Source organism: Anguilla rostrata, chromosome 2, assembly GCF_018555375.3.
Source record: "Anguilla rostrata isolate EN2019 chromosome 2, ASM1855537v3, whole genome shotgun sequence".
Taxonomy (NCBI): Eukaryota; Metazoa; Chordata; class Actinopteri; order Anguilliformes; family Anguillidae; genus Anguilla; species Anguilla rostrata.
This window is the reverse complement of record NC_057934.1, coordinates 46,116,112-46,132,969: the sequence shown is the minus strand read 5'-3', so window position 1 is coordinate 46,132,969 and position 16,858 is coordinate 46,116,112. Positions and strand designations below refer to the sequence as shown.

Sequence of the window (16,858 nt, the reverse complement as noted above, 5' to 3'; positions counted from 1 at the left end):
TCAACTGAACTAAACAAACGCTTCACAGAGAGAGAGAGAACATTTGCGTTCATTCCTGCATGCTTTGGCACAGGGAGACAAACTGGCTTAGTTTCACAGCAGCACCATCAAGCCAGTAAAATACTGACTTTAATGGCCCATGACGGTTTGGCAAGCAAAACACTGCCCTAGACCCAGGGCCTACTGGGCCAGTGCTCAGACCCTGTTACTATTAGAAGAAAGAGGGACTCTGAAGTACACAGGAGCTAAATAATGTAAGAATCTAATGTGCAGTGGAGTTCTGAGCAAAGGACAGCAAGGTTACAGATGCTCTTCAAGGGATGCAGAGAACGTTAAGGAAATACTGCTACACCTCTGGCATTCACACACACAGAGGTACATACACACACACAAACGTGAGGAATGTGAGCTGCTAACTGAGCCGTGCCAGTTTGTAATCCTCACTTCAGTGACACTTCCTGGTGTGCTCAGCCTTTCGGATGTTCTTGCTGGCCCAGGACAAGGTCAGAAGATGTTGCTCAAGTGATCGTCAGAAGTTCAGCTAACGCTGCAGCAGCAAGCGTGAATCGCCAAGCTTATGTCACGGGGTGACTGGAGTACAACAAGGTATTTCAATGATTTATGAGCGTCTCCAGTCTTAACAGACTGCAGCGACACTTTCTCCATGTGACCAAGCACACATTTTTCACCGCCATTCGACAAATGAACTGAAATCACATCAATCCATCACGGCAGTGTCCTGCTGAAAGGGGAATCAGGGTACCTGTGCCTAGGTGACCTTCATCCTGGAGGGCCTTGATCATCACAACCAACTTTAAGTCACATGACCCAGAAGCCCTCATCTCATCAATAGTCATCTGGGAGGAAAAACTCAGCCACACGAGTGGAATGGGCCAGGAGTGTGAGACAAACCCACAAGCTACTTGCCAGAGTGTGTGTGTGTGTGGGGGGGGGGGGGGGTTTCCTCTGTGTCTCCTTCCTGTAATCCTGTTGCCACAGGCTGTGTCTGTGAAAGACAGCCAATACTGTTCAACAGCACAGTGCAGACAGGAATGTTATGAGACACAGAACAGACGTGCCATCTTGTGAGTGCAAAAGCTAAATAACATGATTGAAAAGGGACCCCAGCACTGCTTGTGCCCTCCTACAATGTCTGAAATCTTTCTGTGACTTACAACGTATAAGGGCACAATGATGAAAGTAACCCAAGAGAATCTGATCACTCCAGAATTCAAAAAGGCTCAACTTGGGGAGTCTTCTGCATTCCAAATGACTTACCACCCCCCCCCCCCCCCAACTACTAACATTAGAATGTATTGTTGATACTAGCACAGAGACATACTTTCAGGTTTAAATGTCAATTAAACAAGCAACTCTAATAAAAGAGTATTTAATGGGTATAAAATCAATGTAAATTAGCGCAGTTGCCATCTCTTGGGTGAATATTTCCAAGCTCCATCTCACATGATTAGTAGCAATGGAACACTTCCCACAGCAGTCAAATTGTTAGCCACTCACAAAATATTTTAAAAATACCGAAGACAATAACAAGATTTCATGAAACAACTTCAGAATTACATCTGGGTGGCAGAGATTACCCACCATGCAGAGACACAGACCATGTAAACTACTGTCAATTAATTTTGTGCTTCCAGCATAGTATAGAAAACTGTAAATCCACTCCCCCATATTTTAATATAATAGAGCTCCCTCAATTAAGTCTCCATAAATAAAAAATAAATTACCAGCCAAACAGCCATGAAAACATTTTCAAGTATCCCATTCTGTTACAGACACAATCAGTTCCATTAAAAAATTGGAAGTTTCTTTCCAAAGATCAATTCTGTAAGAAAGAGCTAAATAAAAGTAAAGCCAGTCATGTGATTTGATTGTATTTTACTGACTGTTCCATGATGGAAGAAAACGTTTTTTAAAAATCATGTTTGTTTGGCTATATCAACTGCCACATGCTGGCTTGAAACACTAGGGACTAATGTTCTTACTGAAATGCCATTAAACCCTATTTTTCTTGAAAGCCGTTGAACAAACTATTTGCACAAGCCATGTGTCACTGGCAATGATAGAGAACGCACTGACTGGCATCCTGTCTGCTTCGGTGTTCCTGCGTCAGGTGGCAGGGGATTGTTCCCGAAGTAAAAAATGTGAAATCTCGGCCCATTGCGTATTTGCTGAAAGGTGCACAACTCTTTGGGAATTACTGGCTCTTAGAGCTGGTATGGCTGCTGCGTTGACACAGATTTTTTTCAAGACCCAGGCAATCCAGGCAAAACATTAATGGCATTTTGATGGGTAGTGGGAGACCTGAATTAAGAATGACAAGTTGCGCTGACAAAATATGACATCAACACTGACAGCAAACTGAGATGTGTGAAATTAAACGAGGTGCTGCCCGTGGTAATGGTACCTCATAAAAGTTATTCTGATAAGCTATATATAGGCCTAGTACATTAAATGGAGAAAATTACTCATGATTAATTCATTATCTTATTTTCCTTAAACCTGAAAACTGGAAAAAAATCTTAACAAAATGAAATTTTCATACCCCATTCAATTCTCGCAATTAGAGCAGAGCAATCCACTATGAAGATGAATTTTTATGACAGTAAGAGTAATTAATGCACAGCTTGTCCAGGTCTCTTGTGGCTCCTTTTAAAGACATCTGGAATAGGTTGACCAGGTTTTTAATGGCCTGCTCGTGTCTTCACTAAACACATGGCAGGAGGCCTACCACAAAGGAACCTTGTTCGTTCACCGACCACGTCAGCATTTGTTTACTTCCTTATCAAAGAACAATAAACATTCTTGTCTCGGCTCCAACGTGGGCAAGGCACTGCGTTAACCATGCTGACGACACAGCCGATTCTTCTTCTCTTTCTTTAGTCAAAAGCTGCTTTCTGGGTCACTGGATTATTATGTACATGCATTATCCTCAAGAGTGACAAGAGAGTCACTTCATTCTCTGGTGTTGAAGTATGGAGAGAAAAGCAAGGCAGTAGTGGTCTCTCAGATGGATGGTGACTGAGTGTGATGTCATCTCACGCTGGAATAAATGAAAATGCAGCTTCAAAGCCGAGATAACAATGGGCCCTTCAGGGAAGATATGCCTCGTTTCCCATGATGAATACATACCCAGAGACAGAATGGAAAAAATGTGTTCAGATCTAGACAGTGGACAGAAGAGATGCCAAACTATCCATCCATCCATTTTCTAAACTGCGTAGCCTACTCCTGGGCAGGGTCGCGGGGGGTGCTGGAGCCCATCCCCGCAGATATTGGGCGAGAGGCAGGAATAGACCCTGGACACGTTACCAATCCATCACAGGGCCTACACAACATTCACTCACACACTCATACCTATGGATAATTTTGACTCGATGCCAAACTATTTACTTGCATATTTACAAATAGCTATGAGGAACATGTGCTGTGGTTTCTCTTTTACTTTATTACAGTACAGTACATGCACACCAAGTAGCCATGGCATGAGGGTTACAACCTGAGGCCCTGGTCCGAACAGCAGCGAGGAGGTTTGCACCAGCCACGTTTGCACGACTGAAGACACCAGGCTTCCGTGAGGTGTCCTCCTCCCGTGTCCGCTTTCTCCAGAGCGTCACACGCTTCCACGGGCCCGTTAATGATTTCAGCCTAATCAATAGTGTCGGTTTACAGAGGGCAGTGCAGCAGACGGTCACCAGAGACTACATAATTAACCACATCCCCGCTCCTTCCTCCAGCTGGGCCGCGCTACATGCACAGGAATGTCGGAGCGGCTGCATATTTCGCATGCCTACACTGCGGGGAGAGCACCGGCAGGGCCTGTACACAAACGCAGTCTGCAGAGCCTCCCCACGCTGGGGAGGGGAGGGGAGGGGAGCGGAGGGGAGGGGGCAGAGGGGGAATACAGAATACAAGAGTCCCTGCAAGCGAGGCTCTGAACTGCTGAACAGATTAAACTGGACCTACGCCTCAGCACCTCTCCGACAAAGCAGGATTTCTCCCAGAATGCACCCTGAGCCCCTTTCACGGGGGCACTTCAGTCCATGTTGCAAACCTACCAAGGGTCCTGACTGGGTTGAGCAGCCATGTTGAGCATCTTCACACAGCGGGTTTAGCCAGTCTGGATGAAGCTATTAACATGAATATGCCACCACAAACAAAACTGCGCACAGGTCTGCTACCACAGCCACCAACACCACTGGAAATAAAAGGTTTAACTATGCACATATTTAAACCAAATGCTCCAACTGAAACAGAAATGTAAAACATTTATGCTTTCACTGTGATAAGAATGTATATGATTTTTTACACACCTAGCAATTCCCCGGATTAGGCTAAATAATCTAATTGTTAAAGGAGCAGTTGGATGACGGTTTGCCAAAAAAACGAACCAAAATAAATTGATTCCACGTACTGTGCTGTAGCAACTAATAACTAATTCTAGCACACAAATTATATGGTGAACTTTAAACTTTCAGGCAGGGGACTGCAAAAATCAATGTTAAGACCCTTACAGTTACGTCACTCCAGGATGGTTTTAACAACGCAATGCATCAGTGACAACCCCATTCTTCAAAACAAGCCTGACAGCTGGGGCACGACACTTATGAATGACATCATATTAAATTCTTACATTTGTATGCTATTAGTAATTCCATAATGTTTGACATATTTTCCCAAAAAAAGGATTGGGCCAAATAGAACAGCATCTCAAAGCATTAAAACGTTGATTTAACAGAGTTATATATAGGCCTTCATGTAGTCCATCTGACAGGTGCTACATAAAGCCACTAATACAGCCTCCAGCCAAGTGGAAATATCACTCAGCCATGCTACATTAAACACTGAGGGAGGGTTTTAGAGTGGTGTTTGTGTATTACTGAGGAGTGGACTGGCACTGTGTACACTGCGGTCTGTCTGTCCGCAAATCACAACACACATCTAAAACAACTGGTATCAGCAGATTTCCTGTATTTTTCCCCACGTGTAGCTTCACTGCATACAAAAGCATGTACTTCACTGCCTCTTGAAGCTAGCAATCCTTAATAACTACATCTCAGGTCAACTAAGCATGACAAACACAGTCAGTTCTCAGGCTCATGAAGTAGCTGTATGGATATAACCCTCCAACTGAAATCCAGTTTCAGGGCAAATGTCAACATTTAAAAAAAAAAAACATTCACTTTCTCTCCTTAGGTAAACTGAATTTTCATGCAAAAAAAACAAAAACGTAAGAAATAAAATGTTTAAATACATATTGAATCATAAAAGAACCTTACTTTCATGGAATAACACTAACATTTTTTTCCAGAGTGCACTTCTGCAAAACAAGTCATATTTGGCTCATATTTTTGCCGCTGACTTTTCTGTCTATCTCATCAAGGAAACCCAACACTTCACTGGGAGCTCCAAAATTCACAAAGCCATTTTTACACGATAAACCACAAGTACACAATTAAAACAATTACACAGATAGCTTTCAAAGCATAATTAAAAAGTTGTTTATGTAATTGTATTTATAATAATCTTCATTTTTGCTTTTTCAGTTGAAAACTCAATCTCTTCTGACTAAAGAATAAAACCTTTCCTGTCACAATGTGACATTGTAGCTATAAATTCAATATTACTTAAAATGTTGAAAGCACAATGCACATTTGGGTCTCTAGAATTGCTCGGCCTGCATACTCTTCCTTACTATAGGCAGGTCAATTAATAATAGTACACTTAGAAGAGCCTATAGTAATATAATTAGAAAGGCTCATAAATAAAATGAACTACGACTATGCTCACTGCAGGCAAAGGAATGATCCGGCACTTCATTAACTCTCCGGTGACAACCATCTGGCATAATCACCCAAATCAAAAGAGTGAAATTCTGTAATCTAGAGAGCAGTGGATTGTGGAACACATGATCAGAACTGCACCAGCGAAAAGCAGCACACATGATTAATTTTATTGTTGATTACCAAAGCTTCATCTTAAAGTGGAATGACACATATGAAAAATGTCAACAGCTGGCACTGGTTTTTTTTCCATAGTTACAAGCTCCATCCATCGCAAGTCTCACTGCTGTCTTAAAAATGAAAATACCCATCCTGAGCTTTTTGTAAACCTGTGACTGAGTTGAATGCAGCTGTAGGAGGCTAAGAAACACAGAGTTGTTAGTATTGGGAATGTAAAAAAGGTAAGGTGGATTCTTAGTAAAAAGTTAGCACTTGCAGAAAATGCAGATTGAGTGAGTCTTCGTACATCCTTTATACAATTATCCATACAGCTACACATACAGGTAGCTCAAGGCAGATGGATTCCAGAAAAAGTGTAAGGTTTTCAAAGTAGCACTCTCAGGCTTACATCTTTTTTCAAAGAACGTGAGATGCAGTGGTACTAAGTTATTAAATGAGAGGGAGAGGAGCTGTTCTGATAGAGGACACTGTGAAATGAAGCTCAGTTTAAGTTACACCAAATCCTGCAGAAAAAACACCCAAGACCACCACATGCTAATAACCCTAATACACTTTGCTCACCACTCCTGTCATCACTTCTTCAATTGCAAAGCGTAAAGCTACAGAAACATAGTACAACAAAATCATGTCGCTGTTTCAAGGAATATGGACTTCTGCCATGAATCCTTTTTTCTCTCCAGTGTACCTCTCCAAAAATCTGTTCAGAGGCAGCGCATTTCAGCTTTTAATGGTTTGTGACTGAAAATTCATGTCCCATACAGTCACAGAAAAACAGACTTTTTGTCTGAGAAGAGATTAGAATTGTGAAAACACAATAATTCAAGCTTCCTGGCATCTCCTCCTTCCTGAAGAATTTGGCCTGGGCTGTGCATGAACTCCACAGTCCCCTTTAGCTCCATAAATTGGACCCCTGCTGAATGGGCATTCAAACACTTTGTTTTCAATGAGTTTACACAGCAACTAACATGCCAGTGATAAAGGTGGTTTATGTCAACATTACAGCCCACAATAAAGCCATAAGAAGTGAGAAGTTACTGCTGAGAATGACACTGCATTGACCAAAATAACTGCTATAACAGCAAATAGGAAGTGGATAGTGAATATCATGATGACTGGACATTCAACAATACAACAAACCATAAATAGTACCTTGAGCAAAAATTGCACAGATTACTGCATTAAGTGTATCCTTAAGGCTGCAGCAATTATGATTAAGAGCAGGGAGCGACCTAGTATGAATTAACCATACATTTATGAAAGTTATAATTATTCTGTAAAACAAGCTACCATTAAAAAATTAAAAATAGAAAAATTGACTGTTTCATACATTTTAGAATGGGCAGTTAAAGCCAAAAGAAACATTATTTATAGTAAGGACAAGGTATTTCATACTGTAATTGTGCGCATTACAAACTCTCCAGGGATGGTCATAGTCTACTAGAAGCAAGGAAAATTGAACATTAGATTTATTTTTGACCCCTAGACAACTGGTCTGACTGAGGACTTTCAAACAAAAAGGCCCAAATTTCCACCTTACAGACCAAACAGACACACCTGTGCAATATTTCCCAGAGCGAGGGTTACACTGATGAAGAAAAATGAAAAAAATGAAAACCCCAAACAGCGCAGCAGCCATTGTAATGGCTTCGTGCTCGCTGTTAGATGACACTCCAGACATTCCTCAGCCAATTAGAAATCCTTTCATGGCCCCAGGGGGCGGAACACAGCTGGAACTGAGGCCCTCATCTACATCCCTGGAACACTCCCCTGGAGGGTGACTTTTCCTCTGTACGGAACATGTCACCTTCCCCAAACAAAAACACTCAATTTCAATGGATAACAACGCTGTCAGTGAGCAAAGGGACGAAAAGAAGGACAAAATAAAATTTAAAAACTACTTACTACAGCAAAAAGTGGAAAGTGAATTTGCAAAGCCCTTGCTTTTGGACTTGAATATAGTCAGTTTGGTCACATCTAGAGTAAAATGCTCAGGCCATGTCACATATCACTGCTGTTGATGGGACCTCACTGACCTGCCTGACAGTAAACATTCAGGCAGACTGTACTCTTATATATGAAAAACAGACCACTTCCTAGGCACTGTGCACATTTCACTGAACTATAGCATTTACTGTAAGATTAAACCATGTTGGCTGCAAGGCCTGAAGTCTGGGTCAAATTTGATGCATGGCAGCCTAATTAATTTGCTCATATTGCACCAATTAAATTGAGTGTTTTTGAGGTAATTAACAGGTAAACAAACACTAGTAGTTTGACCCAAAGAAAACTACACCCTTTAGCAGACTTACAAAAAGGCTGTAGCTCCAATTAAAATTTGTTTTAAAATAATTAAATCAATACTTTCATAAATAATGTGTGCTACATAATATTATGTTTCCTAGTTAAGACTAAGAAGCTTGGAAAAAGGTGAATTTAACTAATGTCCTGCCGCACTAAATGTATGAGCACCTACGAAATCTAGGTAAAAGTTGCCTTCAACAATCCAAGTGGATGTTTACATATACCACCCATAACATTAAAAACATTAAACTGAAAGCATACGGACCATTCCATCTGTAGGTTAATACAAAACATTGATAAAGAATACATACCTATGATAAAAAGGAACATATCTATATATTTCATTTCTTAATGTACAATTACTTATTTCAACTTTTTACATGTATTAACTTATCTTTCCATCTTTAATTGGAATATGTTTTTATTTATGCTTTTATTTAATTTATTTAAGCTTTAATTATTTAAGGTGAACTCTCCCTGCCTTTCCAAAATACTCACATGAATCTGCCAGTGATTTGGTCAAAAACGTATGCCAATGAGCAGTCAGCCCAAAAGAAAATGATAGTCTGGTATAAAGAAGCAGCTGACATACTGTAAATACATTTTTAATAAAGCATTTTAAAATAGTAATTTCATTAACACCAAAAAGTGAGCATGCAGAACAGTGAAATTCCTGGATATTTAATTGTCCAAAGGAATGAAAATAATTACAATTGTATGTTAAATGTCAGGCCAATTAAAAGAGAGCACAAGTACCAGCTATATTTACTGGAGAATATGGTTACATGCCATGTTTATGCAAAATCTTTTTAGATGAAGTGGGTGGAAGGTAAATTGCAAAAGTAATTACATAAGTAATAACTGTAAACACCACAAGTGAAGTTTATAATTGCCAAATCACATAAAGGTTTAGGTTTTGGATTATTATCAGGATTAGGGGAAGGGTTAATGTATCATGTGAAACTACGTAACAGGCTACAGCATAGCGTTCAACAATAACTAAACACAGTGCAACGCGTATAGAGGAGCCGTGTGTGAAACATCATGTTATGGAACACAATTTCATCATGCATGTAATATAGGCTATGGGTTTATGTTTTAGAGAATTCGACATTATATCGGGTAAACCAGCAATAATGAAGCAGTCGGCAAAACACAAAACGTGGCACCGTGAAATATTATATGTGAATTATATCTATATGTTTTAAATCCAGTCTAGTTTTACTTTGTTGACACATGAACTTACCTACGCAAAATATTCGGTTTTTAGAAAACGGTAGTAGGCATTAGCTAGTGTTGCCAACTACAGGTAGGTTACAGTGTAACGACACTCTTGTGTAAATTTAAGAGGCAAAAGATAAATCAATGGAGAACAGCTGCCTCGACAGCTATCAATGGTTAGCTAGGCTAGACCACCTCATTAAAATTTAGTAGAACCAGAATTCCAAAGTTAACCAGCTCTAACGTTAATGTTAGCACTAGCTAGCAAGCTTATAGGTATTTAATGGATATTTATAATGCTGGGTCAGGCAGCTAGTCTAGCGGCCAGAACTTTGTTTTCCAAAAATCCAACGTGGCTAACAGAATAAAATGTACTACGCGGTCTGATATACAGTCTTATCAATCGAACAATAGCTAGTGACGGTCAATATTGCCTATAGAAAGATCTTTTGGCATATCTAACTAGGTAGCCTACCTTACGTAGACAAGGTAAATTAAAACGGATGTCTCGGGCTAGCGCTAGCTGTTTAGCTGTATCAGATCGATATGATGGCTAACATTATCTCTTTCTTAAATCGATTCTGATTCTATAATACAAGTAGTCAGATGCCTGTAAATCTAGTCTTATTTTCCGACAAGTGAGATCAAATAACGAACGTATTTGAAAAATCAAGAAGTAGTAACAGACTTTGTAACTTAGTAGGAAGAAAGACCTTGTGTATAGCTAATAATGTTAGATAGCTATTGCTACATATCCACCATGAACAGATAGCTCTACGCCTGTACTGGCTGTAGCCTAGTCTAGCAGCGTTTTATGCAGCAACCCTGTTCCGTTTAGCCACACAGATATCTGGATACACAAAGACATCAAAATATCGGTCGGCAATCCACCTGAAATTGAGATTTCGTGGATTTGGTCTTGCAAAAAATATGAATTCAAGATTAATAAATTGAAAAACTGAGATACATAAATATTGTCGACAAGTTCAGCACCAAGCAAGCAAACAGGCTGATAGGTCGATCAATGTGGGATTCTCACTGGCTAGCTAACTCTAGCTAATCCAGCACTGGACGAAACATCACCACGATATTCCAGAGTAAGCTGTTTTTTGTTACAGTAGTTACCCAACTGGCTAAACCAAGACAGTTTGTCAAGGAGCTGTTGCTAGATCATACAAAGCAGTCGAGCACGGAATAACAATATGCGTCTGTCGGTTTCAATGACATAAAAAACAGTCAAGTCCACAGACTATATTCCAGTCGCCTCAGCTCGGACAGCACAGTGTCTGTTCCACAAATTGCTGCTGCTGCTGAAAAACCGTTTTTCAAAACGTTTAAACACTCAAAAATATAACGACGTATTTTCAGATATTTAATTCCTAGGCCTAAAAACGATTTAAGTGATGCGCTTACCTGTCAGTCGGATTTTGATGCTAGACCCGTTCCTTCGAGTCCCCGGATTCGACATCACTCCGGAAAAATATCTCACTGTCTACTTAGGACTGACATAAGATTCTAACTCGAGCGATAGTAAATTCCTATACTCTAATCTGAGGCTTTAGTAAAGGTTTACCACAGGTAGCTACGTTTACACCAATTCTTCCTCTGAAAATCCCCGGAGCTCTGCCCTAGCACTACACTCCTAAACATTTTGATCTCAAAGGCGTTCTGACGTCAGGCACAAACGGCAGGACGTGCGCGCACTCGAGCGCCACACCGAGACTTCACAACTCGCAATCAACGGGGACGATGGTAAAAATGCCTATTATTATATTATTAGTGACAGAAATTTGACTATATTCATAATTTTCGTGGAGCAATAAATGACTGCCGTGTAAATTATTATTTTATAATTATTGTGAACGTCTGCCATTGTAAAACCTAAAGTTTGTTCAGTTGTTAAACCTAAAGTTTCACAATTTACTATGGGAGGCGTTTATATTTCTGCAATGTACCATAATTCAGCTTTGACTGAATTATGGTACATTGCAGTAACCTAATTTTCTTGTAGCATTAAACATTGTCAACATGTATATAAATGTTAGTGGTGTGAAAGCAGTTATAATATTTTTAAACCCTAGCTATCATTGGACTGTTGAAGAAGAATTACCTTCCAAGGAAACAAAGCTCTCATCCTATGAACTTGTTTACTCTGATATAAAATCCACATAATCAGTAAAATGGGCTGATTATTAACATACCTCCTGTTCAGCAAAACAACTGGGAAATGTAAGGTTTTGTGAACGCAAGCTGATTTATAGGGTGGACAGTGAAAAAGTGTCCATACTTCCTTTTGTAAACTGGCTAGGCATAGAGTCAAGTTGTGAGGGCTTTGTTTATTTTCATCTCAATGACCATCAATACCTTCAACTGATCAACTTAAAGTGGACGGACCAATGAGCTTTCAAGAGGTTGTTGCCAAGGGCTTTGTGTCAAGGTTTGTTATTATTGGAGAAAGGGGGTGGAAAAAAGGAAAGTGGAGAAAGAAAAATAGTTGAAATACTGAATATTGTGGGCACTTCAGTAAATAAATACAGCAAATACTAACCAAGATGCATCTATCCATCTTTTATGTGATAAACTAACCACCACATAATGTACTTGTCCATCTTGCATTCAAGAGGAACTATGGGACACAGTCTTCCTGTTGTAATATGGCTGAGGGCAGGGGGCAAGCGAAACAAATAGCTACAGCCATAAAGTGTGGTGCAATAAACAATCTGCTTCCTTGGATTTTGGCTTGAGGGGGCAGGGAAACAGCCTTAACTGCATGCAAACCATACATGAAGGAACATATGGAAACAGACACAGCACTTGAAAATGCAGCAAATACATGTGTAAAACTGAAACATTTGTGTAGGATTTCACAGCTCTATAAAGGATAGGATAGCTGGCATGTCTTTTTCTATGGAGGCACATCCAGCTTATCAAATGTTAAATACTGAAAAGGCAGTCCTGCCTCTGAAATCCATTTTTAGCATTCTGAAATAGTGTTTAACATTAACACAAACGAGAACAGCAACAACGCAGTCTATGCAAAAATACAAGCAGTAGTTAAGACAGGTTCATTAACTAAGTCACCTACAAAACAGCTACCTAGTTACAACCCTAAGCTTACAGTCATTTACAGGGAGGTAGGAAGGGATGGGGAGAGGTGCAGCCTGAAGAGGTGAGTCTTCAGTCGTTGCTTGAAGTGGGTCAGTGTCTCAGCTGTTCTGACCTCCACGGGGAGGTCATTCCACCATCGTGGGGCCAGAACAGATAGGAGACGTGTTCGGGGAGTGCAGGTGTGAAGAGGGGGAGGTGCCAGGCGTCCTGAGGTAGCAGAACGGAGGGGTCTGGCTGGCATGTAGGGTTTGAATATCTTGTGGAGATATGCTGGGGCTGATCCCTTGACTGCCTGGTATGCTAGGACCAATGTTTTAAATTTGATGCGAGCTATAACAGGCAGCCAGTGGAGGGTAGTGAGCAGGGGAGTGATGTGGGAGTGTCTGGGGAGGTTGAAGACCAGACGAGCTGCAGCATTCTGAATGAGTTGCAGGGGTCTGATGGCAGATGCCGGTAGTCCAGCCAGAAGAGAGTTGCAGTAGTCCAGTCGGGATAGTACCATTGCTTGGACCAGGAGCTGGGTTGAGTAGGTGGTGAGAAAGGGGCGGATTCTCTGGATGTTATACAGGAAAAATCTGCATGCCCGGCTTACTGCTGCGATGTTCTTTGAGAGGGACAACCTGTTGTCCATCACCACGCCGAGATTCTTGGCACAGGGTGAAGATGTCACTAAGGTGTCCCCTAGGGAAATGGAAAAATCAAGGAGGGGAGAGGTTAGAGCAGGAATAAAGATTAGCTCCGTCTTTCCCGGGTTGAGCTTCAGGTGGTGATTGTCCATCCAGCTCTGGATGTCCCTCAGGCAAGCGGAGATGCGGGCAGGGACCTGTGTGTCTGATGGGGAGAAGGAGAGAAAGAGTTGTGTGTCGTCGGCATAGCAGTGATAGGACAAGCCATGGGCAGAGATTACAGGGCCAAGGGATCTGGTGTATAAGGAGAAGAGAAGGGGACCGAGGACTGAGCCCTGGGGAACTCCGGTGGCGAGGGGACGGGGTGGTGATACCTTACCTGCCCAGGCAACCTGGACGGAACAGTCGGAGAGGTAAGACTCAATCGAGTCAAGGACTGTGCCGCAGATCCCTGTTGCTGCCAGGGAGGACAGGAGGATGGAGTGCTCCACAGTGTCGAATGCAGCGGAGAGGTCTAGAAGAATCAGGACAGAGGAGAGGGAGGCTGCTTGTGCGGCATGGAGTGACTCACTGACCGAGAGGAGTGCAGTCTCTGTCGAGTGGCCAGGCCTGAAGCCAGACTGGTGGGGGTCAAGCAGGTTATTCTGAGAGAAGAAAGCAGAGAGTTGGTTAGATGCAGCACGTTCAAGTGTTTTGGATAGAAAAGGGAGGAGAGATTAAGAATTAAGTGTGCTTTGATATATGACATGTCTAGTGTCTGCAGAAAGCATGGCCAGTGAAGTTGGAGTGCTGATGGAAATATTTAGACCTTGTTTGAACACTATTACATATTATTTCATTGTTTCAACAATTTCAACAAATATCCCTCTCGTGTTCAATCATATCATATATGACATAGCTATGCATAATTCTTTATGTGCCACATTGTACAGTCGTAAACTATAAAATAGTTCTTCAGTGCTATATCATATACCCAATGCATCAGCAAGGCTGGTACTGGTGTGATGTATTATAGATGTCAGTCTTTATGTAATATTTTATGACTGGTAAAATTGTAATTCAAAGTGCAGGATTAACTTACTGTATAAGAACGTGCACTAGGCTTTGTGAAGTAGAATGTGATATATGATTCAGCATTACATGAGACCTGTAGGGATTGATTCTTTCTTGTGACACATAACATTTGAAATCACACATTCTTTGGAGATGGCAGGATAAAGAAACATATAGGCAAGTTTCATTAATACATGAAGTTAAGATAAGAATAGTAGGGCCTTGGAATAGTGTTATTCAGTTTGTGAGAAACATATGGCTCAGTGTCTTTGTTGTAACTTGTCATTTTGATATTCATTGATAGCTAGACTGATTTTAAGTGTTTTTTTTATTTTTATTCCAGTAAGCATATGGTTTTTATACAGTATGTCAGATACTCGTTCTTTTTTCTTTTTCATTGATTTGTCACCCTATGGAGGTATCAGTCACAGTTGTTACTAGCACAGAACAGATTTGATCAAAGGCTGTCAGGCTTACCACAGCACAGTGCCTTAACAAAATTAGCTATCGAGCCGCTCAGAGAATGTTTTTCTTTTAATTAAACACATCTGATTTGCTTATTTGAGTTCTTGTCTTCTCATGTCATGGAATAGCTAGTGACCTGAAATGGAAATGCAGTATTATTTCTTTTTATCAGATGATGGGCTGCAAAAATTATTAACTTAATAATGCCAGTGCCAGTTCTCTAACATTAGGGGAACAGCAAGCAAACAGAATGACGCTGATACAGTCACCCCCCTGGTGGGCAGCTGTCTGTTGCAAGTGTGAGCATTTGTACAGGCCAATCAGAACTGTTCAGCAAGACTCCAGCATAAATGCAAATGCATTCGAGAGGATTAAAACATGGGCCCTTTCTTTGGCTCAACCCTCCCACCTGCTGGTGGGGAATATCAAGTAGAAGTGTCATTGTGCGTTTTTCTGAGACAACTGAATCTGAGAACAGGATCCAGAACCTTTCCTGGATCAAGAAAAATCCTTGACACACAATTGTATGGTGCTGGTAATTGAGAACAAACATGGACTTTTGTATTATTTCATTAATACATGTTAAAGCTAAATATACCACATCATATAATGCTGCTGAACCTACTTAATGTGTGATGTAATTTTTACATTAATTATCAGGAAGAACAATTAAATGCACATTTTGAAAAGCAGTACAGTATACGGGCACCCCAATGGCACAGTCAAATGACTAAACTGGAAAATGACGCCTAGTACGGAAATGGTCAGCATGTCTAAAAGTTTAATTGGCATAACTAGCATGCAACTCTGTAACCAGCAGTGTACCTTATGTAAAATGTGGACTCTTGTGGACAGTCAAGAGTGCAATTTGATTTATAAATGCCCTCGATGCAAACAGCTCACTAAACTCCGCAGTGAGCTTCTAACTCTTCGAACTAAAGACAGCGCAAACCTGATCTCCGCTCTACTTTCATTCCCACCTGCTCACCCTAACCCAACATTCTTCCACTTAATCCCCCTCCCAAACATCAACAAAGACTCACTGTTGTTGTCCCAAAGAGAGATTGCAAGGTTACAGCTACGAGGTGAGCTACTCCACCATACCTGCCACAGTTCTTCCACGCAAACAAGTCCTGAGGCCACACAACACAGTGATCATCCAGCTTTGCCCCCTCAACCAGAGCAGCTCACTCCTGACCAGCAAAGACCATAATCATCCAAAACTCCATTGTCCAACAGCCAGACCTACAGGCTCCACCTGGTCGGAGTGCACCTGTGAAATGTTTCCCTGGAGAACGAATATCAGATGTATTGAACAACAAGTTTCATCCATCTTTTCTAAAACAAGATCGGACCAAAAATAATTAATGTTGGATTTAATGACCTGGGAACCCGACGTTCCAAATTTCTTAAGGAGAACATTAATACAGAGAAAAGTTATCATATCTGGCCCTACCTACAGAAGAGGGTTTGAATCTTTCAGTTGCCTCCTCTTCCTAAATGACTGACTGAGGGAATACTGTGGGTCTAGCAGTGTCTGTTTTACGTATAACTTTGACTTATTCTCAGAGCGACAAACCTCCTGAGACCCTGTGTTCTCATACAAGGTCATTAAAATTTGGCTTCCCAGTGCACTATGTATTTCTCTTAACCTATAACTGTTCTATTCAAATGCTTGGTACTACTGACTGCACTAGTTGGCAGCAGAATCCACGGTACTGTTTGAAAACAAGATGGCGTCCATCACAATTAACATATTGTATGGGATAAGAGCAGGAAAAAGTATAAATTGTAAGCTACTGCATTAAGTTTTGATTTTGCAATCTGTTCATTAATAATTAGAAATATTTGTTGTTTGTGCTGACTAATTTGACACTTTTCAGTGATTGTCATGAGCCAGCATTCCATTAATCGTGAAGCACTCATGGAGACATTGGGTCTTCATTACCATGAAAGTTCACACATAGAGTGCAAATAGTACAACTATCGTTTTGAATTATGACCCATGCTCACTATTCAACCAGTGTGTGTATTTTATTTTATATTATTTTGCATGTAATATTAACCTACTATTAGGCAGATTTTAACAGTTTAATGGATTCA

General features: G+C 40.8%; 2 protein-coding genes across 6 annotated transcripts in view; both read right to left on the bottom strand.

Moving 5' to 3' along the window:
* The window catches only part of smurf1 (SMAD specific E3 ubiquitin protein ligase 1), a 36,652-nt gene extending 25,432 nt beyond the window's left edge, over window positions 1–11,220 (bottom strand). For 2 of the 5 annotated variants that reach the window (XM_064322557.1, XM_064322561.1), the window contains exon 1: window positions 10,917–11,219. In XM_064322557.1, coding sequence (XP_064178627.1) covers window positions 10,917–10,971 — 55 coding nt within the window. In that variant the 5' untranslated portion in view covers window positions 10,972–11,219. Of the gene's footprint in view, window positions 1–10,916 lie in introns of all 5 variants that reach the window. The other 3 variants (XM_064322560.1, XM_064322562.1, XM_064322558.1) reach the window with 2 other exon arrangements.
* A 166-nt stretch (window positions 11,221–11,386) lies between these two features.
* LOC135248207 (uncharacterized) lies at window positions 11,387–15,940 on the bottom strand. The gene is made up of 2 exons (XM_064322556.1): window positions 15,799–15,940; window positions 11,387–13,881 (listed from the first exon to the last, which is right to left on the bottom strand). The coding sequence occupies exon 2, from the start codon at window positions 13,387–13,389 to the stop codon at window positions 12,628–12,630; it is 762 nt and encodes a 253-aa protein (XP_064178626.1). The 5' UTR covers window positions 13,390–13,881; window positions 15,799–15,940; the 3' UTR covers window positions 11,387–12,627.
* Between the last annotated feature and the right edge of the window lie 918 nt (window positions 15,941–16,858).